The sequence below is a fragment of the Camelus bactrianus genome, chromosome 21 (assembly GCF_048773025.1).
Source record: "Camelus bactrianus isolate YW-2024 breed Bactrian camel chromosome 21, ASM4877302v1, whole genome shotgun sequence".
NCBI lineage: Eukaryota > Metazoa > Chordata > Mammalia > Artiodactyla > Camelidae > Camelus > Camelus bactrianus.
In genome coordinates, this window is record NC_133559.1 from 29,990,845 (window position 1) to 30,016,261 (window position 25,417).

The 25,417-nt window shown below is 39.0% G+C and overlaps 1 protein-coding gene across 6 annotated transcripts in view; it reads right to left on the reverse strand.

The window, feature by feature from the left end:
- Positions 1-5,523: 5,523 nt before the first annotated feature.
- The window catches only part of LOC141574398 (ankyrin repeat domain-containing protein 26-like), a 32,707-nt gene continuing 12,813 nt past the window's right edge, over positions 5,524-25,417 (reverse strand). Inside the window, exons 10-16 of one of the 6 annotated variants that reach the window (XR_012501473.1) lie at positions 24,437-24,574; positions 22,480-22,992; positions 20,876-21,028; positions 14,292-14,582; positions 13,509-13,714; positions 11,705-11,913; positions 5,671-5,808 (exon numbers count right to left, since the gene is read on the reverse strand). Coding sequence is in view for 2 of the 6 variants with exons in the window: in XM_074349950.1 (XP_074206051.1) it covers positions 5,623-5,808; positions 14,292-14,582; positions 20,876-21,028; positions 22,480-22,992; positions 24,437-24,574 (1,281 nt within the window). In the remaining 4 variants the exon portion in view is untranslated. Of the gene's footprint in view, positions 5,809-6,974; positions 7,021-11,704; positions 11,914-13,508; positions 13,715-14,291; positions 14,583-20,875; positions 21,029-22,479; positions 22,993-24,436; positions 24,575-25,417 lie in introns of those variants that run through there. The other 5 variants (XM_074349951.1, XR_012501474.1, XR_012501476.1 and 2 more) reach the window with 5 other exon arrangements.

Consider the following 25,417-nt stretch of genomic DNA (forward strand, 5'->3'; position numbering starts at 1 on the left):
TATTTGGAAGTTTAAAGCATCATTAAGGGAGCTCATAAACTGTGCCATTTGTCACAGTGGGAAATGGTTTGAGAAACTCTGAGTCGGAGTATGTGCTTTGTATAAATGTTCTTATCAGGTTCAGGGAGATGACGTGGGCTTGGGAGATGTGGGCTGGGGAGATGATGTGGGCTTGGGGAGATGATGTGGGCTTGGGGAGATGATGTGGGCTTGGAGATATGTCGGCTTGGAGACATGATGTGGGCTTGGGGAGATGATGCGGGCTGTGGGAGATGACACAGGCTTGGGATGATGAAGCAGTCTTACAGATAGGCTGTGGGCTCAGGGAGATCATACGGGCTTGGGGAGATGATTTGTGCTTGGGAACATGATGTGGGCTTAGGGTAGTGAGGTCGGCTTGGGGACATGTGGGCCTAGAAACATGATGCGGGCTTGGGGAGATGATGCGGGCTTGGGGAGACCATGTTGGTTTGGGGAGATGATGTGGGCTTGGGGAGATGATGTGAGCTTGGGGAGATGATGCGGGCTTGGGGAGATGTGGGCTTGGAGACATGATGCGGGATGTGAAACAGCAGGGAAATACAGTGAACTGTTTTATTAAAAATATACTACAGATCAACAAATTATCACTAAGTATAGATTACGGCATATCTATCACTATATTCAAAAGCTCCTTGTACTGAAATCGGATACCACATGGAGCGGAGCGTTACTTTTTATCACACGTAGGAGAATGACACCCAAACTATGGTTTCTGAACTGGCTATACTTTTTCCTCCTTACCATCAGTGGAAAAGATAAAGTAACCTCTCCAATCATCTATCAAAGGAGTGAGATCTCTGCCAGAAACTAGAATGCCTGCCATTAGTAGCAACAGTTTTGAGATAATGGGAAGTTCATCAATTCCTATGGAAAATATGAACAGCCTCTCCTTGGATGAGGCCATTGTGAATGTCACTATGTCACTGTTGCCTGCAAATGGATTTGAATTCAAAATATTGCTTTATCCAATGGACCAGAAATGAAACCCCCAGAAAATATATTTACATATACAGGCTTTTAAAACCCTCTACAATTTCTGTACCTATAGTATTGGTTTTTAAACTATGTAAGTATACAAATTCATACACACACGTTTGAAAATGACTAAAGAAAATACCTCAGCATTCATTTTCTCATTAGCCTTTTCTGCCTCCTTTTGTTGGGAAAGATGATGGGCCAGGATTTCATCTTGTATTACTCTGGCATTCTGCTCTCGAGAAAGCTGTCTCTGAGCGTCATTTCTCTCTTCTTCAACCTGGAGACATATTTCATTGGGTTTTGGGTTTTATACCATGAAAAAAAGTCAAAAAAAAGCTTAACAGGGGAATCTTTTTAAAAAGATAAAAAAACTGTTAAAAAAAGACATAGCCTTTTTAAGCACAAGGATCTTTATCACACATAAATAACTCAAATTCTAATTTAAATGACAGCTAAATTTATCACAGAGCAAAAGCACAGGGGGAATGTAGTTTCATGAAAGAAAACTTCTTTATAAAGCGTTTAACCAGTTCCATCACAGTCTCAAGGCAATTTAGCCTGTACTTTAACCTAAAAAAGCCAAAATTAACACATGGATTTGAATTAAGACTATTACTTTGTTGAATAGATCAAAACCATCAATCATTATGTTAATAATTAAGCTCAATTTACCTTTCATTCCTTCAATTATGGTGGGGATTGTCCTGCTCTGGAAGCAGCTTCTAAACTGAGTGACAGGTTCCTCAATGTAGCAGCAATAAACCCCCTCTTCACAGCTTCCACCTTATCAGATGCAAACTTTTTCTTTTAATTAGGGAGATTTTATTTTTCTTTTGGGTGGAGGGGGAGGTAGTTAGGTTTATTTATTTATTCTTAGAGCAGTTACTCGGGATTGAGCCCAGGACCTCACGCACGCTAAGCCTGCGCTCTACCACTTGAGCTACACCTCCCTCTAATTAGGGAGATTTTAACAGCTTAACAAAGAAGTGAACCCAATAGGTCTACTATTCCACCCCAGCCTTGCAGTTTTCTCTCCTGCTCCGTAGTAGGGAGGTTCCTTTTTCAGTGCCTACAGCTTCAACCCTGCCTCCTGGAACACACGCTGCATGTAATGTGGAAAGTTCCTGGTCTTTGTGAGCATCAAGTGAAGAGTCCCTTAAAATAAAGGACTCCATTGAATTGGTTGCAGATGGTTTGGTGTCTTTTTTCCTAATCCTCCACTTACATGATCTTCATTTGGAGCTCAGGTCTCCTGTTGTTAGGACACAGGGATCCTTTCTCCAGGGGTTCCCGTGTTAACACTTTATCCACGTAGCCCAGTCTCATGCACACTCGCCTTGGCTTTTCTCTCTTTCATCTTCTCTAACTTTATTCCCTTTGCAGGTTTTTCTACATGGGACATCTTTACCTTTTTTTGGAAGTATTTTTCATCAGTTTCACTGTTTAATCTTTCTCAGAAACACAAGTTCACACACACACACACACGCACACACACGAGTTCTCCACACCTGTGTTTAGGTGCCATTTTACTGGGCTCTCTCTGTGTTTGACTTAACAGTTTCATTATTCCACAATATCACATTCCAGGAGAGACAACCATTTTCCTGTGAACTTCTCATTTTGATCCACACTTCTCAGTAAAATGGAGAAAAAGTCACAGACAGACAACATGAGTGCTTTAAGATGCTGGCCATACATACATATACTGCGCCTGTTCCCAAAGACGAGCCTGTGCATCTGAGCTATGACCGGTCATTTGGCGCCATCTGCTGGACACAGAGTCACAGGCTGGGAAAATCAGATCTGACTTCATGATTATCAGGGGCCCAGAGCTGACCTAGAACTGTGCTGAGCAAATTACTTCCTGCTGGAATGAAGTTTTATATCCCTTTAGAACAAATCTCTCCAACTCCTGATAAATATATCATGGCTAGATTATGATGCCCAGTTGTTTGGTCAAACACCAGTTTAGATGCTTCTGTGAACGTATATTTTGGGTGTGATTAGCATTTAAATCAGTAACTTTGAATAAAGCTGATTACCCACCATAATGTTGATGGGCCTCATCCAATCAGCTGAAGGCCTTCAGAGCAAAGAGTGAGGTTCCCCAAAGTAGAGGGCATTCTTCTCATGGCTGAAGCATGGAAACCCAATCTGAGTCCAGACTATCGTCCCATGGGATTCAGACTCAAGACTGCAACATTAACTCTTACCTGAATTTCCAGGCTGCAGGACCACCCTACAGATTTCAGACATGATAGAAAGCTAGACAGACAGACAGAGATATAGATAAGCTATTATTTTCATTTCTCCCTTGGAGAACCCTAAGTAATCATCTTACTATATCCCAGCGACAGGGGTATAGCTATGTTAATAGTTTAGTAAAGTACATTGCGGTCATCATCTCATGATATATATAAATTAAATCATTGTGCTGTATGCATTAAACTTACAATACAGTGCTGCATGTTGATTATATCTCAGTAAAACTGGAAGAAATAAATCGCAAATTGGGAGACACAGATTTGGGTAAAACTGAGTGTTTCAAGGACGGGAGTCAGGGGCTTGTAAAGACAAAAAGCCAAGAGGCTGTCAAAAGTTGCCTGATGAGGATTGTGACTGACAGTGATGTGAGCCACCCAGGAGACATTTGTCCTTAAGGAATCACAGGTTATTTTACGGTAGGGGCTTAGTATCTTAAGTCTCTGGCAGGTGTTCCAGATGACTTCATTAGGGCAATAAATGCTCACAGGGCCAGATTCTATGTGGGCTGAGATGTGCATAAGTCACATCTTCTTAGCCCTCTCGAGCAATGCAGACTCCATTTTTATTTTCCTTTCACAAACGCAGTCTTCTGCTGCTGGGAGCAGTGACCCCACCTCAGCCTGGAGGACATTCAGGTGAGCTTCAGCTCACTGGCTAGTGCTGTAGGAATAGCGGAGTTTGCCATCGATCTCTTCCCTGCAGGCGCGGCAGCGCCCACGCCAGCTGTAACTGAGCACAGCTATCTGTGCTCAGGCTTGTGCTGGGGTGGGGGTGGGGAGCGTTCCTCCATCCTTCTAGGCTCATCTGGCTGGTCTAAGAATTAACCTGACATGAGGCAGACTAACAGGAGAAAAATAAAAATTGAGTAACACGTATACTTCCTGTCTATACCCATGGGAGACAGCCAGGGTAAACGGAGTGAACTCATCAAGAAGGCTGAAGCCCTCACCTTCAACATCATCTTGCTGTAGGCAGCGGTCGGTTACATGGAATGCCCGGAGGAATGAGAAGGTCAGTTAGACAAGGGCTGGAAAAGTGTCACTTTGATTTAGATGTGGGAGTCATCAGTGACTCGCTGCGTGGGAATGGAGGAAGGGAAGACACACCAGAGTGGGTGGGGACAGACTGCTGGTGGGGAAGCAGGCAAATCTCAGGAAGTTTGTCGTCAGAAGTAAGACTGTCTGGTTCAAATGAGAGGGAAGAAACAGGGAGGTGTTTACAGAGAGGCGAATTTGAAATCATCACTGAGAAGGAAGAAGGTGCAAATTAACTAAATAAAAGGAGTAGGACCACTGGGCAGTGCATGACTTTCTTCAGCACTTAGATGCCTAGGGGAACATAAGGAGGAAGAATGAGAATCAGTCTGTTGTGTAGTTGGGAGTTTTGCCAAGTAAGTACACTAAAAGGACGGTAAAGGGAATAAAGGATCTAAGTAGGAGTTATTAAAATTTTAGCTCCTGAAAATTGTTGAGAAGGAGAGTATTTCCTTTACGGTCTTATGTTCAGTGACTGGGAACCTGCAAATTAAATTGACTAAAGCAGATTACTGTGAGAAAAAAATTACGTATGAATACATGCAGGAGCTCACAAAGCAATGTGATTTGAAGGGGTGGCTAGAAGTGGGGGCTTAAATACAATTTAATACGTGACAGGAAAAGGAGAAAGGCATTTTCTGAAAAACAAATGACTTCTTGGTGAAAGGGGAGAGAAACTGCACTTATGGTAGAACAAGTGACATTTAGGAAAGAGAAATAATGCCTTAGGAGAATGTACGGGAGAGATGACAGGTTTGTGACAGCGTCCGTTTGCGTCTAGTGCTTGGAACTTGTCTCTGATTTTAAGACTGTTTCCAAAAAGTAAGTAAATAAATAAGAGAAAATGAAAAACCTGAGGCAGATTTCATTTCTCCATGAGGAAACATCTGTGAATCAGTGTTTAAGGTAACATGCAGAAAGTTTGATGGCACTGTAACAATCGTTGTGATCCATCAGAACATTGAAACAGCCACAGCAGATCCAAACGCTGTCCGTCTAAATCTTTAGGTCTATAGACAGTGATTAACACTGGAAAATTCAAAAAAGCTACCAATCAACACTGCCCAAAAACAATGACAAGTTTGGTGGGTGGTTGGGTGCTGTTTAAACAGCTGGCATCCATGCTCAGTTTGAGTATATAATACTCCAAAGTGCTGGGTTTTATTCCCAAAATCTGCTTAAAAGTCAATGAGATGCAGAGAAATGTGGTTTAAAATACTACATCAATTTTAATCATGCACATATAATACAAAAATATTTTCCTTTAATAAACATTGCCAGTATCTTACTTAACAGGAAATAACTAAAATGTTAGGCAAACAGCCCAGCAGGTAAAATGTTTACTATTTATCTTGTAGATTGTACACTTTTTCTTCAAAATCTCCACATATTCTTGACATGCTTTCGAAACCAGATCTTCTCTTAGACTTGATTCATCCATCGAGCCTACAAGAGAGTCTGTAGGACTCAGACTGAAGTTCAGTAGTAGCTGGAAAGAAAATGAAAGAATTAGATTCTCTACTTAAAATACTTCATAGGTAACTAAATGTCAGTTTATTTTTTAAGAAAAGCTGAGACTCTTCTAAGTTTTAAGGAGAATGAAAAATACCTACATACGATTACAACACAAAACACAAGGTTACTACTCTAGACTTTGCCCAGGGCTGCACGTTGAATTAACTACTCTTGTGGCTAAGGATCAGAGCACCTGGTTTTCTCACTCTTCATTCATTTACTCAGCAACCATGTGCTAAGGCACTGTGACAAGCACTGGAACCACAAGATGAAGATGACAGAGTCCACCCTGAAAGATCTTGTACTGTAAACTGGAAAAACAGATGAACAGGCAGTTTCGGTACAGAGACATAAATGCCATGACAGGTATAAAAGAGGGCACAGTTGGAACACTCAGAAGGGACGTCCAGCTTTGTGTCAATACTGTCCCTTCTTTGGTGGCCGTGATGTGTAAGCAGATACCTGAAGGAGGAGGAGAAAGTGTGGGAGGGAGAGGCAAGAAGCAAACACACAGAGCAGAGGCAGGAAGGGTGCCCGCGGAGCTGGACGCAGTCTGCCCAGCCCCTGGAGCACAGGGGCAGAGCAGGGGAGGAAAGAGATACGGCTGAAGAATTTGGCAAGAGCCAGATCGATGTGGGTGTTTTTCTTCCAAGCTAAGGAATTTGGGATTTTTCCTGAGGGTAAAAGTTTAACCAGTGACAAAGTGACAGGAAATTTAATTGTCATCCACCAGGTGACAGCTACATGAACTGAGATTGCTTGAGTCTGGGTTTTTGGCCTCAGTCACTACCAGAAACTCGAGAAGCTGATGACCTCCATGCTTTCTGAGAACAGGTCCGTGTGCAGGTGCCAGGCCCATGGGGAGAGCAGGAGAGGAAGGGCACAGCCAGAAACAGAGAGAGAACACAGACTTCTTGAGATTTCTTTTAAAGCTGTGGGTCATGATGAATAAATGAGGAATAAGTATATTTGTATCATTCTGAACGAAATTATGCTTTCACAGTTTTCATTAGCTACGTGTAAGAGAAAAATTTAACATAGTATCTGTTATTCAAACAATAGAAAGAGGTGCCATTTACTGTTTACAGTGTATTTTGGAAATCAACGTCTAAATTTAATTCTGAAATGTTGGCAACATACCTTCCTTTAATTCTCTAGCTATATTATTCATCACCTTCTTCTGCATCTGAAATAAGTCAAGTATTATTTTTAATGTTTAAGTTAAACAAGACACACTATCATAGGAATGACAGCTAGCTTATGAAATGTGGCCTTTAAATAATACTTTTAGAGACTTGACTTAACTTGGGGATTGCTTAAATAGAAAAATAATCACATGAATAAAATAAAATAAATTCCTACTTACTTTGATTTTAGATAATAGAGAACATATATCTGTAAGGCTATTTAGATTCCCCTGATGAAAAGCACAGTAAACACTGCCCTGTCGGATACACATAATCTCAGAGGGCGATGCCTGATCTTATTGGCACAAAGAGTTTCAACAATTCAAGTCATGTTTCACACTGAATGCAATACTCTGCAGTTCTTAGAAAAACTGCCCTTTGTAAAAGTTTAGCTTTTTTAACTTTAATGGATTTTTTCTTAAAATGAACTTTCCATTCCTGCACTTCTAGAAAACTAAAAATTTAAGGTCTGTTCTATGCTAATGTTTTTAGCACAGAATTGTAGATACATAAAATGAAGAAAGGAGTTCTGTTATAATGTCAAGTGAAAATTCTACTGGCAAACAAGTTAAGCAAATGTATTTTGCTCTCTGTAGATGACTAAAATATTTATGTCAGAAAACCTGCTTGAAGAAAAGAAAAGGAGAGGCTAGCGCCAGTTTTCAATGTTGGTTTCTGATTCACAACTTCCTAGGAGTTAGAAACAAGGAAAATTGTACCTAACTCTTTAACTGTAACTTTGTTTCCATTCTAGAGACTAGGGCCAATTTTTGAAACTTGACTTAATTAGTTACATATTTAATTACAAAATGTTTGGGGACACTTCAAACTACAAGTGTCCCCATCTAGAGTGTTCTTTTAAAAATCTTTCTTATAAAAGTCACCCACTCACTAAACAGGGTCTAAAATAGTACACCAGACATAATAAACACTGTGGTGATAACAGCGACACGAGAGCCGAGGCTTCTGTAAATGTTAGGTGCAAAGGCAAAATTTGGGGCTACCATTTGCCAGTATTTTCAGAGACTGTTTTCCATAACACTGTCTGACAAGAGCATTCTAGAGAGGCCTATGCCATCAACAATGTGACAACAGTGCCAGGCAGGTCCTGTGAAGTGAAAAACACCTAGCAGATGAAGGGAGATGCCTTGACTGAAATAATTTCATATAACCATTAATAAATACTATGCAAAATGTAGATCACACTTTTACATGAGTTGAATGTAAAATTACTATCTTTTCCTCTGCAAAGCTATTTTTCTAAACACGTACTTCTGGGACCTTTATGTTTATTTCTAGGTGAGGACCCCCATGTCCAGATGGTGGAAGTGGTCTGAAGTCCAACATTAATAAGGAGAAGTCACCTGCAGTTTTACTTACTTTTCCATTTAACAAAAACACAGAAAGGTGAGAAAATTATACACAGGAAGACAATGTATCAGCCAGTTTCAATTCTAATGATTTTTAATTAGGAGGATTCTCTCATAACTGGCAGTTTGCAGACTATGTCCCATAGAAATGGAAGGTCCCACTGGGGACACTGCAGGATTGAGGTCAAAACTGAGGTCACAGGCTGGGAGATAATGCTGCCCTCTCTTTCAGAGATCAATTTGATAAAAAGACACTTGCCACACACATACACACACGTTCATTTCTGAAGTGAATATATTTTCAGATTATTGATACTTTTAAGTTAAAACTTGGTATCATTCTTATTTTAAATGTTATAGAAATAAGTACAATTCCAGAAATGTAATAAAATCAAGTCATTTAACCACTCTGATTCATCATCCTGTTGTAAATAGGTTAATGAAGGAAATGACACTTGTCAGTTTTTAACTATTAAATACATGTATTTTGCTGCAGAGAAAAGAAATGAGAAAGAATTTGTTGATCAAGGAGCTAAAAAATTAAGTACAGAGAAAAAAGTGAATGAAAGAAAAAGAACTGGAAGAAGTTGAGTGGCTTTCAAAAGATAACGTGCTTCCTCATTTGTCCATTCAGACAAAATGAAATGAGGGCAGGAGGGAGTCCACAGAGCAAAGAACTGATACCAGAAACAAGGCCACTAAACTCTGTCTCTGCCTTATGAGAAGTGAGCTTAACTACTGCGATAGTTTGATTAGAATTAAAATTCAGAGTGGAGGTGCCCTGCCTTGGAAGCCTACTTTTAAAAGAAACGTGACCAGATTCTGCTGAGACGCAGTGCTGTGTCATGTAGAAACTTAAAGTCTTAGGAATATTAACCGTTTTAGCTCTGGTGCACTGGTATAATCCCATTTAGAAAAAGGGCTGCTAAACTGAATGGACATTTGAGGAATTTAAAAATTACTTAAATAAATCATTAGAAAGTGTTTGAAAGTGTCAGTAATACACCAAAAGTCCAAAATCAGTGAGTGTAAAATTTAGTCTTCCTATTTAAAATAGATCTGAAGGACATTTATTAACTATCGTGGCCATGCTTCATGTTAGGCACACCAATACTTAAGAACCCTTGAACATAAAAAAATCTTTAAAACAGAGAAATTTTGTCTGTTATAATATTGTCTGGAATCAATTTTTAAGTTTTCAGTTCTCAGAAAAACATTCTATGTGCAAGAAAATCTGACAGTGATGTATATGCTCAGGCTAATTTTAACTTTTTGTATTTTGTAGTAATATAATTAAATAACAAAACTGAGTAAAACTGTAAAATTGCTTCTGACATGTAGGACAAAACATCCCAGAAATAAACTAGAATGTGAAATCTGAGGGTAAAAATTAGCAAAACAGATATGGGGTCCATCTGTTACCACTACAACGATGTCAAGGGACAAGGCTATACTTCATGCAGCAGTAAGAGAGGCAATAAACCCAAGTGTTATGAACTGGAAAAAACTTGCTTCAACCACCAGCAAGACTAAAATCACAGACTTAGAGCAATACTTCTGTCAAGTTAGAAAAAAATGCTGAGTAAGCTGGAACTTCACAGTAGGAACAGTCCAAAATGTTGAAACCTTGCAAATAAAGGAGAATGTTAAAGTCAATCCCAATGCCATTTTAAACATTTTGCTTTCTAGAACCATAGCTGAAAAGCTGTGGAAGTCTGTTGTTTTGTTAAGCCCCAATGCAAAAACCCATCCCTTCCTGTCATTTTAAATAGTATGTTCACACCTCTCAAGGCATTACTTTATGTTTTCCCAGCAGAAATAATTACATCCCTAGCAATTCCAGGAGGCACCTTCTTTCTCTAAGTCTAAGAAATCTGTAAACAGTAAGTGTACAATAGCTCCTGTGAGGCGCCTTGTAGTGTTGAGGAAGCCAAGTCTCTGCATCTGGACAGAGTGGGGCTTGTTAACCTCCCTGCTAAATCTAGCATGATTCGGCCCCACAGAACTACGTGTACCTTAGAACTACAACACTGAGTATAAAATAAATTATTTTCCATTGTATCTAGAAGTACTAAAGAATAGACAACTCTTTCCTCCAAAAACATTAAAGGAAATAACTGTCCTCAGGAAATCTCTCTTGCATTGCTTTTGCACTCACACTCTTCCACCATCATCCTGTAAAGTGACACACTGGCGATTTTTTGGTGACAACTAATGAAAACATTTCCAGTTTGCATCATGCTTAGCCACTGACAGAAGTGTTAGCCATGCATTTTTTTTTTTTAACACCACGCAGTCTGGTTCCATGACTCTGAAGCACTTAGACTCAATTTACCCACAACACTGTCTACGAAACCTGAGCTTTTTTCTTCTTTATTATGACATGAAGCCAAATGAGAAAAAACAGGTTGAGACCTCACTTAACAAGGGTCCGTGCTACCCTTCTCTGCATCAAGAAGATCATGAAAACACCATCAAACCATAAACCAACGCGCACCAATTTCAATGGCTATTTTAACAATGATACACAATGAAAACTGGTTGTAATTTAAAGACTCCCTATCGTTGCCACCTCGGTATTCCTACAGGTGAGGGCAAGACAGAGACATAAGTGAACTTCATTTTAAAAATTTAAGTATTTGCTATACTTGACTACATATTTAGAAATGTTCTACAATTGCTCAGTAAAACATTTTATAACAATTAAAATAACTGCTATAAGTAAAATAGCAATTAAGGATGAGCTCTTACAGAAGAAAATGATAAAAATTTAAAACTTATAAACAGAACTTAAATGTTTTTAGTGTTACAAGTTTACTGAATTCATAAAAAGAATATATCTTGGATTCCTTTAAATAAAAAACATCCATATGTAGTTAAGTATCTCGATGTTAATCATTTAGTTATGCTTAGGGGTAGAAAAACTGGGGTGCAGCAAAACTTGAAAATGACTATGAACCAATGCCAAACCGAAATCAATCAGAAACTAAGCCAAACGTTGGAAAGTGTATCTCTAGTTATTAGGCAATAATACTTAATTTCTAAAATAGAATTTAAAATGGAGCTTTTTAAGAAATTTAAAATTTGTCAGTTTAGTTGCATTTATTGAATAAAGTTAATGACAGGTATCTCTTGAAAATTACAAGTCCAGGGACTTTAAAAAAAAAATTTCTGCCTCCTTTATTAGCACAATTAATTATGGCTTTTACTTAGTATGCGTAAGTCAAATAAACAACTCAGAATTTCATCAAATTAAAAACAAGAATTATATCAGAAATCTGAAACCCAAGGGAAAAAAGATAACATAACTAACCCTGAACAAGTGACCACTTATGCTAGTTGAAGGGTCTGAAAAGTTCCTGAAGTTCCTTCTTTGAGTTAAGACTCCTTTCGGGCTCCACGCTAGTACTAGAACTTTCAGCAGAAGGCGGTCCGTCAACAGGCCTTTCAGGAACAGAGCCGTGGAGGGAGCTCTGGTGCTGCTGAAGCTCAGTGCTTACCGCTGCCAGCCTCTCATTAGCCCTGCGAGGGTCGCAAAGCACACATTCCATTCATTTCATTTTCTTCCTAAGTGATGTGTATTTCTAAAGTTGCTATAATAGTAAACAGATTCTCCCATTAAACTGTTTTGACACCAAAAATACATCAGTGCAGACCTACTGTAAACAATTACAGTCTAAAACTGTCCTAAAGAAGGATGTATGTGCCTGGGGGGGCCCTTAACTAACAAGTACTTCAGAGTGGGGGTAGTCAGAGATGGAGACGCCCCCACAGAGGATCCCCGCTGCCTTCTGCACTGGCTGCATCTAGACATACTCACCCTTAGTAAACCAGTTTAGAAAAAAAAAATAAACCATCCCTCAAAGCCATTTTCAAGCATTTGCTTTCACCCCCCTTGTATACACATTCCACTCACTACCTGGGAGACATTAAGCACGTGGCACTGAGGAACAGTTTAGAGCCACCACCTCTGGGGGGCACCAGGTGGCAGAGTCGATGGTGGGAAAGAACTCTGACAGCATCAGGGGCAATTTCAAGTGTCCCCCAATGTCACAAAGCTCACTTTGTTACTTCGCTTTTACCAGAGGCCTACATCAGCACCTGTTTTCCATAACCAAAACAAACTCAAGCGGATTTTCACTTTTATAAAAAAAAAAAAAGCAAAAAGCCAGAATAGCACTGGGTGCTTGTTTTAGCCCGAGCCATCAGAGGGGCAGTGAGCACCCCGAGCAGCGAGAGGGGCCCCACCGAGCTCCTTCCCCAGAACCACACTCAGTGTCCCGGCGTCACGCCGCCACGGCTTTGGACTGTGTCTGTGAGCGCCTGTGCTTTATGCATATTTATTTTGTGCACCCACCAGCAAGACGTGTCCTAAGGTAACTGCCCCTTTGATTTACACTGACAACTTTCATAGGAACGCTCTCCTTTCGGATAGCAGGGAGACCTGTTGCTTGTAACACTGTTACTCAGGCACCAAAGGTGGGACCTGCCCTTTCTGTCTTCCACACACCCCCACGGGCAGGCCACCATATGCTTTTTAGCCACTTTGTGAACCACTATTCTGCCCTTCACCCCTATGTGAATTTCTCCCTATTCCCCAAGCATGCCTTTATGTAGTGGAGACAAACTCAGAAGGACACAGTACTTCACCTCAGGGTGCCCATGAGCGGTGACACCAAATACTACAATCAAGAAAGTAAATTCACCAAACACCAGCATGGGGCCTCTTGGGTTTAAGTTGTACTCTTCCAAAACACAGTTAATTCTAAACTCATTAACATTTCTATTTATGGGAATTCCAGCTAGAAATTTTGTGATAATATGGCTGTCTAAACTACAAAGTTTGCAAAGCCCCTAGCTTAAAGACTAGATCAGGTTAAATATATGCAAATATAAAACATAAAGTCATGTAAAAGCAACAAAAGGCAGCGAGATGCAAACTGCCCTGGACTGACATTTTAAAGGAGAGTTCATTTACTAACACCATGTCCCAAAATTGCACTATCTAGTCAGCTTTCACTTGCTACTCACCTCATGAACCTGGCTCAATAAGAATGGTGCCTTAGAGGCAAATTAACGACCTAAATTATTTTCTATAATTCTATGTTTTGACTTACGAGTTTAGTTGACTTTCCAATGACATTCTATTTTCTAGCTCTTCCAGGTACAGTTGTCTATATTTTTCCAATTCTCTTTCATTAGAATCAAACTGAAAAGTTTTACTTTTCAGTTCAGTTTCTGGATCTTTAACTCTGTGTTCCATTTGACTTACTGAAGCACGTTTATACTCTCTTAACTAGTTTTCTTGAGAAACTGCTTGTGCCTACAGCGAATTAAAAGGACACAATTTTAAAAATAATTATAACCTGAGTAGTTACAGTATATTTGTTCCCTTTGGCTTTGAGTCAATGATTCAGAAAGCAATTTTAAGTGTGAAAAAAAGCTGAGCGTTAAAATACTTATCATCAATATCAAGCGAATTAAATCTGAATTATGAAATTAAAGTTGAATCACTCTTATATTAGTACTCATGTAATGTGATAGTTCAAAGAATAATAGGATCAATCTGAACTTTTAAAAATTGAACAATACAACGTAGGAGTAATCCAAGAGTGTGGTACAGTATTTAAATCACAATATATTCTTTTCCTCCTAGTGGTCTTGATTTACACCAATTGGTCTTAAAAATGATTCTCTAGTGAGAGTTGTTCTGAAAGATCAATTTAGTGATAGTAATGACGGAAACTGAATTATTTAAAGGGAGTAACAAATGCGGCCTTCCTTTCAGAAATCTACAAAACAAACTGCTATATGGGAAGTAGAGGAAACACAAAATGTACACATCCGAACTGTAATTCTCAGCGAAGTGACTTAGAGCACGTTACAGATCAATGCTTCACCTGTAAAAACTGGCTGAGTTCTTTCAGTTTTTCTACTACATCCCATCTTGCTCGCTCTTCAGTCTCCCGTTTGTACTGCTCTACTGGACTGCGTTCCACTGCGTTCATTTTTAGGTGATGTCTGAGTTTTACTACTTCTTCTTCCAACTTCTTTTTCTCCTCCTCTAGTGTTTCCGATTTCTTTTGCAATTCTTTCATAGGTAATAACTCCTTTAGAAAAAGTTGAGTTTCTGCACTCAGATGGAGAAGTACTGAAGATGTAGATTTCACTTTTGCTGGAAGATCAGCATTCTGCATGAAGATAAAATTGTTTGGTAATGAGGTTAGAGACTGAGAACAGCCTAACACTAACCCAGCATCAAAGGTTGAAATAAATTCAGTTACAATAAAATGGTATCTGCCTTGTGGAATGGAGAAACTCAAATTACTCAGAAAATCAAGAAAAAAGTTCAAACCACCAAGAGTCACAAAAATATACTGTTCATTGTCATCACCTTTGTTATACATTTGTACTTGATTTTACACTCATTTTTCTGTAATTGATTCATGTCTTTCCTACATAAAATGACTATAAGGCACCTCTGAGTAGAAAGTCTCTTACCCCTTCCTCCCCCAAGTCTTAACTCTCCATGATTTTTGAAGTTTTAGGAAGATCATATTGAGTTACTTAGGGCTGAATTAATAAATGCCTCCCAAAACAAGACTTTGAAAAAACGACTGCAATTAATACATCTTACAAATATTGATTCTTATGCCATAAGCCTTTCTCTGAACTACAAATATTTTATGCTAGTTTGAATTGCATTCCAAGGAGCAATGAATGATTCGCAGAGTTAAGGAGAATTCCACTCCTAGTGTAGTGGTTTAGTAAGGTGATCCATACATTTTTCTAAACAAACAGCCTTAATTCTTGTAATCCTTTGTGGCTCTCCACAAAACAAGAGAACATCATCAACAAAAATAAACAAAAAAAATTTGCTGGAATTTCAGTGACACTGACTTGGGAAGAACTACTTTCCTTCAGATAGAAGGATTATTTGGTAAGGCAAGGCAGGCAGATGTGGTGGTCGTAAAACATCTCTACAAGTTCTCTGACTCTTCACCTATGAAATTCCCTCCCGTGAATTATGTACTGGCCTCAGTCAACTGGTTTCTAGGGGACAGAGTGTGGGGACCCTGCTGTGTGATTTCTAAGGCTAAATAGCTTCTGACTTTCACTCTGTAGGGATGCTCACCCTTAGAACCCAGCCACCACGTTGTGAAGCCCAGGCCACCTACTGAGTCCTTGTACACGCAGCTGTCCCAGCTGATGACCCCAGGGAATGTCCTTAACCAAAGCCAGCTCCAACTTCCAGATATGTGCATGAACAAGCTTTTAGATTATTCTAGTGCCCACTTGATTCCAAGTGGAGAAGAAATGAGCTGGCTCCACTGAGCCTTGTCTAAACACAGATTTGTGAACCAAGCAAATGCTGTTTTGAGTCACTAGGTTTTCAGGCAGTTTGTTATATAAATTGTTAGCAATAAATAACTAGCACAGATACTGATATTAAAAATGGGGCACAGCCATTAAAAAAGAACCCAAAATGTGGGGATGCCTTTGAACCTGGAGGTAGGTGAAACCTGAACAGATGTAGAGAAGAGTAAGAGTGAAAATCCAAAGTGTCCAAGAGACTATTAGTGGAAGCCTGAGGGCCCTTGAAGGGCTGAGGGTGACGGCTTCTAGGCCAGGGAAGAAAATGACACTGAAACCGGAGGCAATGGGACTCTTGCTACCAAACAGCTGAAAGTAAAACTGATGAGAGAGATAAGCTAAAACAAACAAAAAGTTTATTAAATATAAAGGAACCAGGATTCACTGGGTTCAAATATCTGTATCCCATTTAAAGCATCTCCACATGCCCAACTGTCACATAATGGGTAAGCAGATAAATGGCTTCCGGGCTAAGATCAAATCTAGGCTGCTGCCAGGAAAACAATCTAAAGATGAAGCCAAAACTTTGTTAAGACCTTGGAAAGATTTAAGGTGCTGCCTCAAATTCCTTTAAAGACCTTAAAAGCATAAGAATTTTAAAGGCATGGTCCCACAACAGCTTCACAGGAAGCCCAAGATGAAGAGTTTATCTCAAAAAGACATGAGAGCAGCTTTTCCAATGGCATGAACCCCAATAAAATTCACAGGAAACTCAAGGTTTTAAAGAGAACTGTGGTAGCAAAAACACTGCTTGCTAGGTTGGACTGAAAAAGACAAAGACAGTGCAAAATAGGAAGAGGCCTTTGGGTTTTTCTTAGAAGGTCTACGAAGAGGAAGCTGGCTTGAGAGAACTACTCAGCTGCAAACACAGGTCACTGTTCGTGAAAGGGACAGAACAAAGAGCTCAGAGAGGGCAGCGAAGGAGAACCCCTCCCAGGGTTAGGACTAAGTCCTTATCAAAGAGCTAGCAGCATCAGGCTGCATTTCAGAACTGCTATGGACCAGTGTGCCTCCCATCTTCCATCTGTGAGTGAGTCCTTAGCAGTTCAGCAGAATGTCGGGTGTGTGGCGGTAAATAACCCATGTCTCCTTATCCTCAAGCCCCAGCACTGAGAGGAGTGTACCCAAGGGGCTGTACTCCAGAAACCGTGCCCAGGAACCTCAGCCCCATCTGGCCCTGATGAAGATGGGAAAGTAAGACCCTGGACTGGAGCCTGAGCCTAACACCACAGCGACCGAGACCTGCTTGGGGACTGAGTCGGGTAAGTGGATTTCTTGTATGGAAGCAGTAAGAAAACATTGCGGCTACTGAGTAGATTATGCTGGTTTTTGAATGTCTCCATAAATTTTCAAAATTAATTCCATAAAAAAGGTAGAATATGGGCCAACCTTAAGTGCCCTCCTCGTAAAGAACAGAAAACAGTGAAAGGGGCACCGAGTGAACTGCAGGGCAGGTTTGAAAAGGCAGTTCAGCTTCTGCCTCGCTCTTAAACCTGGAACCCAGTCTCAGGTGGGCACGCTCAGGCCACAAAGACAGCTTAGGTGTTCCAGGGGAGGTGGTCCACCTGCCCGCCCCACCAAAGCCACAGCCCACTGCCAACATCAACCATCAGACATCAATGGATGAAACTTCAAGTGATTTCAGCCCCCCGCCTTCGAGCTGCCCCACCTGAAGCTGAGAGGAATAGAGGCCAGCTGTCTTGGCCACACTTTTCCTAAGTGTAGGTTGTGAACAAAATAAATGCTTATTTAAGCCACTGAACTTTGGGGAGTTTGTTAGGCAAAAACAGATGAACAGAAAAGTGGATGAAAAACGATAGTAAGAAATGTAACTTGAATATAGAAATTGGTCTCCTATAAACTGGAATATAACAAATGTTGAGATTAACTTATTAATGACAAAATGCTGATGAGAAGCAGCAGATAACTGAAAGAAAGACCTAAGAACTAGTGAGAAGGAAGGTACTTCAGAGTTCCCACCAATTACAGTTTCTTACACATAGGCATGTATTTCACAATTTCCCCTCAGCTTTGAGGATAAGGAAGACTGGTAAGCAAGGGGACACAGGATTTGAAGTCTAATAACTGAAAAACAACTAGAAATAGTTTACCAAAATCAGCCTTTTTACCTCATTTCAATTAACTGAACTTCTAAGAGACAGGCAGCTTTGAGAATTTATTAATCTAGCACTCACTCTTCATTTTCCTTTCCTCAGAGAGAAAATAAAATATTATGGAACCATAAATGTAGTGTCCTTTGGCAGTATTTAAATTAAATACAACTTTTCCTTTACCTGACTTCAAAGCTGGTTGGTAAGGGAAGGTAAGACTGTCTCAGCTTTATGTTGTAGCACAATGCTTCTCCATATCACACAAATTGGCTTTGAACTTTTGAAATTCAAGTTACTAATCTGTTATCTGTTTCTGATAAACTGATTATTATCTAATTTTTAACAGCTGTACTCTTGAAAAATTTTCCTTGGATGGGATGAAATATTTATTTCATTAATTATGCATTAAGCTATAAAATACAGCTAGGCATCTCTCTTTTTAAGTAAAAGGAGGTAGACACAGGGAGCTGAGAATACAGGATCTACACCAAGAACAAGATTGGCACCAGTGTTACACACAAGAACCAAGCCAAAAGAGGACCTCGTCGTGAACTGCAAGATGATGGATTAGAGAGATTTCCAAAGAGGAAGGTTGAATTAATCTTTTCCAGGCTTAATCTTTTGCCTCTAGATAGTGAAATCTATGGATGAGTCTATGAATTATAATGAGTGCAACATAATGAAGTATATTGCAGACTGAGTCAGCAGATCCCATGACCATGATTTGATGGAAACTGGAGTGAAGTGGGAGGCACTGGGTGAGAAACTAAAGGTTTGAATGGGGGGGAGGAATGGACTTTATCTTTGCAAGCCTACTTTCTGTCACAGAGTCAGCAAGGCATAAGCTGGCCACAGACCCCTTCAGGAAGCAGCAGATCTCCACAGAAGTAGAGTTACAGACATTCCACGACACTGACTTTTTATTACCATGTAAAAAAAACTGATACTATGCAAGATGACTCGGAAAGAGTTCTCATAACATCTGACTTGGAACTGGCATAGGATAGATATAGATCAATGCATCACCACTGAGAATCTAAAAGAAACCCTCATTTATGGTCATTTGATTTTCAATACGAGTGTCAAATAACTGAATGAGACAATAATAGTCTTTTTAACAAATGGTACTGGGACAATTGGATATCTACATGCAAAAGAACAAAATTCGACCTCTACCTCATACAATACATATAAAATTAACTAAAAATGAAAGAGCTAAAACTACAAAATTCTTAGAAGAAAACACAGATGTGTCTTCATGACTGGATCTGGCACTTGTTTCTTAGATAGGACAGTAAAAGACAGAAATAGATTAACTGAACTTCATCAATATTAAAAACTTCTACTCTTCAAAAGACACCATCAAGAAGGTAAGAAGGCAAGCTCCTGAATAGAAAATACTTGAAAATCCTACAACTGATCAAAGACTTGCACCCAGGATACAAAAAGAACTCTTACAATTCAATCATAAAAAGACAATCCAATTTTAAAATGGGCAAAAACCTGGACAGGCCTTCAAAGAAGATACACAAATGGATAAGCACATGAAAAGATTCCCAACATTCTCAGTCATCAGAAAAATGCAAATCAAAACCATAATGAGATGCCAATTCACACCTACCAGGAGAGCTAATCACCAGTGTTGACAGGAATGCATAGAAATTGGGAGAATTATACACTTTGGATAAAAATGTTAAATGGTGCAGCCACTCTGGAAAACAGTATGGCAGTTCCTTAAAACGTTAAACAGAGTTACCGTATGACCCATACGACAGCATTTCCATTCTTAAGTCTATTCCCCAAAGAAATGAAAACATGTTTACACCAAAACTTGGACAGAAATGTTCGCAGCAGCATTATTAACAACAGGCAAAAAGCAGAGGCAACCCAAAGGCCCATCAGCTGATGGATAAATGGTTTAGCCCCACAACCGAGTAATGTTTGACAATAAACAGAAATGGAAATACTGACAAGCGCTGTAACATGGATGAACCTTGAAGACGTTTTGTCAAATGAAAAAACTAACCATGAAGGACCACACAGCATGTGATTCCATTCATGTGAAACACCCAGAACAGGCACATCTATAGAGATAGAAGTCAGCCTGGTGGCTGCTGGGGGCTGAGGGGGACAGGGGGCTGGGGGTGATGGCCAAGGGATGCAGGCTTTCTTTTTAAGGTGATGGGAATGTTCTAAAATTGATTGTGGTGACAGCTGCACATCTCTGAATATACTAGGAGATACTAACTATGCATCCTAAATGGGTGAATTATATAATACGTGATTTTTTTTTTTTTGGTGGAGGGAAGTAATTAGGTTTTACTTCTTTATTTTTAGAGGAGGTACAGGGGATTGAACCCAGGACCTTGTGTATGCTAAGCATGCACTCAACCACTTGAGTTATGCAATCCCCCCTATAATATGTGAATTATATCTCAATAAAGTTAAAAAAAATCCAAAGGCAGGATCTAGACAATTTTCTTAATTGTCTATTTTGGGTGTACATTCATGATCTGAACTTCTCCATGCTTTGACAACATGTCTAAAATGAAGAGAAAATGAAGGCAATGTCTAACTTCAACTGGTTTGTATGACCTTTCTGCAGAAGGTATTCTGAAATCCGTGAAATAAATACACACAGATTCTATATCCATTCACAAAAGTGAAGATGCGACATGACAATTTTCTGGAACATGGCATGAAACATTATCGTCTGATTTTATCTAGCTTGCCTCATTGTGGTGAGAGATCACTACAAAATACTGTTTAATAGGAAAAAAAGTAATTTCTGTGAGGAAAGATGTATAATTTTCAACTTCTCTAAGGGTAAATGTTATAAGAAAAAATATATAAAGAAATGGTAGACTGAAAGTCAAAGTTTAAGAAACAAGTGCATTATAAAGATAATAAAAGTGTAATTATAATGAAGATACAAAAGAAAGCTGTCCCTGAAAAGCTAGTGTCCTGCAACACTCTGCGCTGCTAGATTTCACATGTACTGGGTTCGCAGCTTGATGTGACCTCCTCTCTGACTCCTGTGTCTCATTTTCTGAGTTAGTGTGATGATGTGCTGTCACCTCCAGGGAAGCTTCCAACATGGACACTTTCTTTCGGGTGTCAGTCAGCTCTTGCTGAAGCTGTCTCATACAGGCCTAAAAAGACAACTCTGTTACTGATTTTTAAGTCACCTTATCATTAAGTTACATTAATAATATATAACTCCAACATATGGACTTTGAGAACTATCCCCACAGACATCAATTCACCTTCTTTTCCTCACAGGCACACATTCCTGCTTACTGAATTTCATTAAAGACACAGAAGGCGTGACCCTCCTGCCTTACTGACAGTAAGTTAACTTAGACAATGGATGCAGCCCCACCAGCCATTCCCTGCCCCTCCCAGGAAATGGCCAAGCTTTACCCCCACTGAAGTCTCAAACAGAAATGGGTGTGTGGGTGGGATGAGTGGTGGTAAATTCCACACTGTGGAACATTCTCCCTCTTTCTCATTAGAGGCTTAAGTTCAGAGTCCTTCACATATTCAATCTGGTGTTTAAATCCTTTCAACAGACTCCTATCTCACAATAAAAATGAGGTTATTCCAATGGCCTTTGGGGACCCACGACAACCTGGCCTCCCCTGCCTCCTGGACTGCAGCTCCTACAGCTCCCCCCACCCCTCCCACTCACTCCCTTCCTGCCACTCAGGACTCTTGGCTGCTCCTCCTCAGTCTGAAAATGGGACTCCAGTGCCAAACTCGTACATCACAGAGCGCCCCAGTTCCTCTGTACTGGACAAACTTAGATCCAAATGACAGTAACTTAGCCTTGAAATGAGAATTGTGAGCACACTATTTGAAAAAATGTTCAAAGTAAATTATAAATAGAACAGGGGAGACTAAGTCAAACAGTTTTGCTAAAATTTACATTTGTCTCAAATTATGACTGAATGAAAAGTAGATGCCTTTAAGGAGTGGAGAGGTCATAACAATACATAATTTGAGATGGAAATATTTCTAAATTTAATTCCAATTGACATGAATACAAATAAAATTATATCAACTAAAAACATATGAAAAGCTACTGAACGAAAAGTACTGCAAGATAGAGCGTTTACACATCAGTTCATCTGGGAAATCTGGATTTGACTGTCAAGGTAATCCACACAATTGAATCTTTTCTCTCTTTTTTTTACTTTTCTTGTTCACACAACTGAATCTTAATTTCAAAATACTTATTTTAGGTCTGAGCATTTCATTTATCTGCTTCATCATGACACTAAAATGTGGTGACAGGAAGATTAAAATGATTTGGGCAGTGTAAGAGTAAATTACTAAGACCTGCCTATATCTGTCAACAACTTACAGCTTAATCTCTTAGAATTTCAGGTGACACGGCATCTTTACTCAAAGTAAAGGACCTCTCAGGCCTAACTTTTGTTTGCTGGTTACAAGAAATGCCTTTAGGCTGCTTTACAGTGTATATATTTACAGCCCACACATTTTTTATATTCAACTATTTTCAACATTCAGCTTTCATCGGATACTACTTTGAATTTTCTTTGAGGAAGTCTGAAAATTAGTTCTCCTGCTGGGTACTTACTTCCATTTCTGCTCTGTCAGTTTCATACTGATACAGTCTGTCCTTTAAACATATGTATTCATCGATTAATTCCTTGTTTCCTTCCTCCAGCATCAGAACTCGTTTGCTCATGGCTTCAAGTTTTCCCATGTGATCCAGAAATGGCTCTGGGATATTAAGTATTGTCTTTTTACTTTTGGCCTCATTTTGAGCAACTTCCAGTTGCTGTTGAAGCAACATGTTTTCACTTCGTAGTTCACATACTCTCTCCTCCAAGAATGCCTGCTTTCTGATGTATTTGTTCACTTTCCCTTGTTTGCTCTGAGACAAGGATTCAGTTTCCTTGTTTGAACACTGGGCTTGGCCTTGGTCTCTACACACACATTCTAATACCAACGTCGTTGGTCTAAGAGCATCTTTCCTGGGGTGGAGCTCAATTTCTTGGCCACGGAATTGACTTTCAGCTTCAGGAATTTGCTGAGGAAGCACTTCGCTGTTATCTTTTGGGTCAGACAGCTCAAAATCCATTGTGTCCTGTAAGTGAAACCCCTCATCTCTTACTCTTAGAACTGTACTCAATAAACTGACATGTCATAATTTCCTTTGAAGTGAAAGACTAATCTCTAAGTTTATACAACAAAAAGTTTGCAATAACTGGGTATCCAACTGGAAAAACTTAAGATGGATACAAATCTCAAACTTTAGACAAGCAGAAATCCCCAAAAGTTCAAAAATTTAAGACAGTAAATCCATGAAAGTAAAATAGAAACCACAAAAGGATGTTTAAGAAGCTCAGAATTGGAAAGGCCCTTCTTTCTCTGAAATACAACAAACCCAAAAGGCTTAAAATAAAAAAAATGAATAAATCTGACTACACTTAAAAATTGTATCTGACATAGAACCTTTACAGCTACCCCCAAAGTAAGAGCCTTAGCTCTGTATATATTTGGACAGATTAAATTTCCTAAAAAAATTTTTTTCCTGAGAATATTCCACAAATATTCTCCCTTTCTAACATTTTTAGAGCAAGTTATAAGAATTACACCTACGGAGAAGTGATAAATCTAAGCACTGTACTAAGCACGTCTACAAACATCAGTTAACTCATTTAGCTGTGACAATTCTGGAATAAAGGGTTAAAAACACAAGCAAGCTGCAGGGTTTCCCCCAGGGCTTCTGACTCTCTGACTCTTACACCAAACCAAAGCTACTTCTCTAGGATAAATACATAAACACAAGAGAAGCCTTGTATTTCCCTAATGCTGAATACACTAAAGGTAAAGAAGGTCAAATTTACAGAGCTCTTCTTAGAAAATCAGGAGACAATTTGCTTCTGCAATAATTTTTATTTCTTCTTCTTGGTGCCTATAACAGTAATGGATGTGAAACAGCAGGGAAACACAGTGAACTGTTTTATTAAAAATATACTACAGATCAATAAATTATCACTAAGTATAGATTACAGCATATCTATCACTATATTCAAAAGCTCCTTGTACTGAAATCGGATACCACATGGAGCAGAGCGTTACTTTTTATCACAATTAGGAGAATGACACCCAAACTACAGTTTCTGAACTGGCTATACTTTTCCCTCCTTACCATCAGTGGAAATGATAAAGTAACCTCTCCATTCATCTATCAAAGGAGTGAGATCTCTGCCAGAAACTAGAATGCCTGCCGTTAGTAGCAACAGTTTTGAGATAATGGGAAGTTCATCAATTCCTATGGAAAATATGAACAGCCTCTCCTTGGATGAGGCCATTGTGAATGTCACTATATCACTGTTGCCGGCAAACGGATTTGAATTCAAAATATTGCTTTATCCAATGGACCAGAAATGAAACCCCCAGAAAATCTATTTACATATATAGGCTTTTAAAGCCCTCTATGCTTTCTGTACCTATAATATTGGTTTTTAAACTATGTAAGTATACAAATTCATACACACACGTTTGAAAATGACTAAAGAAAATACCTCAGCATTCATTTTCTCATTAGCCTTTTCTGCCTCCTTTTGTTGGGAAAGATGATGGGCCAGGATTTCGTCTTGTATTACTCTGGCATTCTGCTCTCGAGAAAGCTGTCTCTGAGCGTCATTTTGCTCTTCTTCAACCTGGAGACATATTTCATTGGGTTTTGGGTTTTATACCATGAAAAAAGTAAAAAAAAAGCTTAGGAGGGGAATCTTTAAAAAATTTTTTTAAAAACTGTGAAAAAGAAGTAGCCTTTTTAAGCACAGGGATCTTTAATGCACATAAATAACTCAAATTCTATTATATATGACAGCTAAATTAATCACAGACCAAAAACACAAGGGATGTAGTATCATGAAAGAAAAAGTTTTTTTTAAAACACTTTTTAAATTGAGTTATAGTCATTTTACAATGTTGTGTCAAATTCCAGTGTAGAGCACAATTTTTCAGTTGTACATGAACATATATATATTCATTGTGACTTTTTTGTGTTGTGAGCTACCACAAGATCTTGCATATATTTCCCTGTGCTATACAGTATAATCTTGTTTATCTATTCTGCATATGCCTGTCAGTATCTACAAATTTTGAAATCCCAGTGAAAGAAAATTTCTGTATAAGGCATTTAACCAGTTCCATCACAGTCTCAAGGCAATTTAGCCTGGATTTTAACTTCAAAAAGCCAAAATTAACACATGGATTTGAATTAAGACTTGTTACTTTGCTGAATGGACCAAAACCGTCAATCCTTATGTTAATGATTAAGCTCAATTTAACTTCCATTCCTTCATTCAGAAAAGACACAGAGCATCTGTTAGACTCCAAGAACACCAAGAAATTAGTAAGTTAAGCTCTAAATGTCATAGCTCATATTTAGGATGAGATAACTTTTATTTGTTTTAAATGAAAATATAGATTAATTCAAAGGAATATTATAAATAATATTGATGAAACAGTGTGAGAGATATGAAATTTTCACCTAA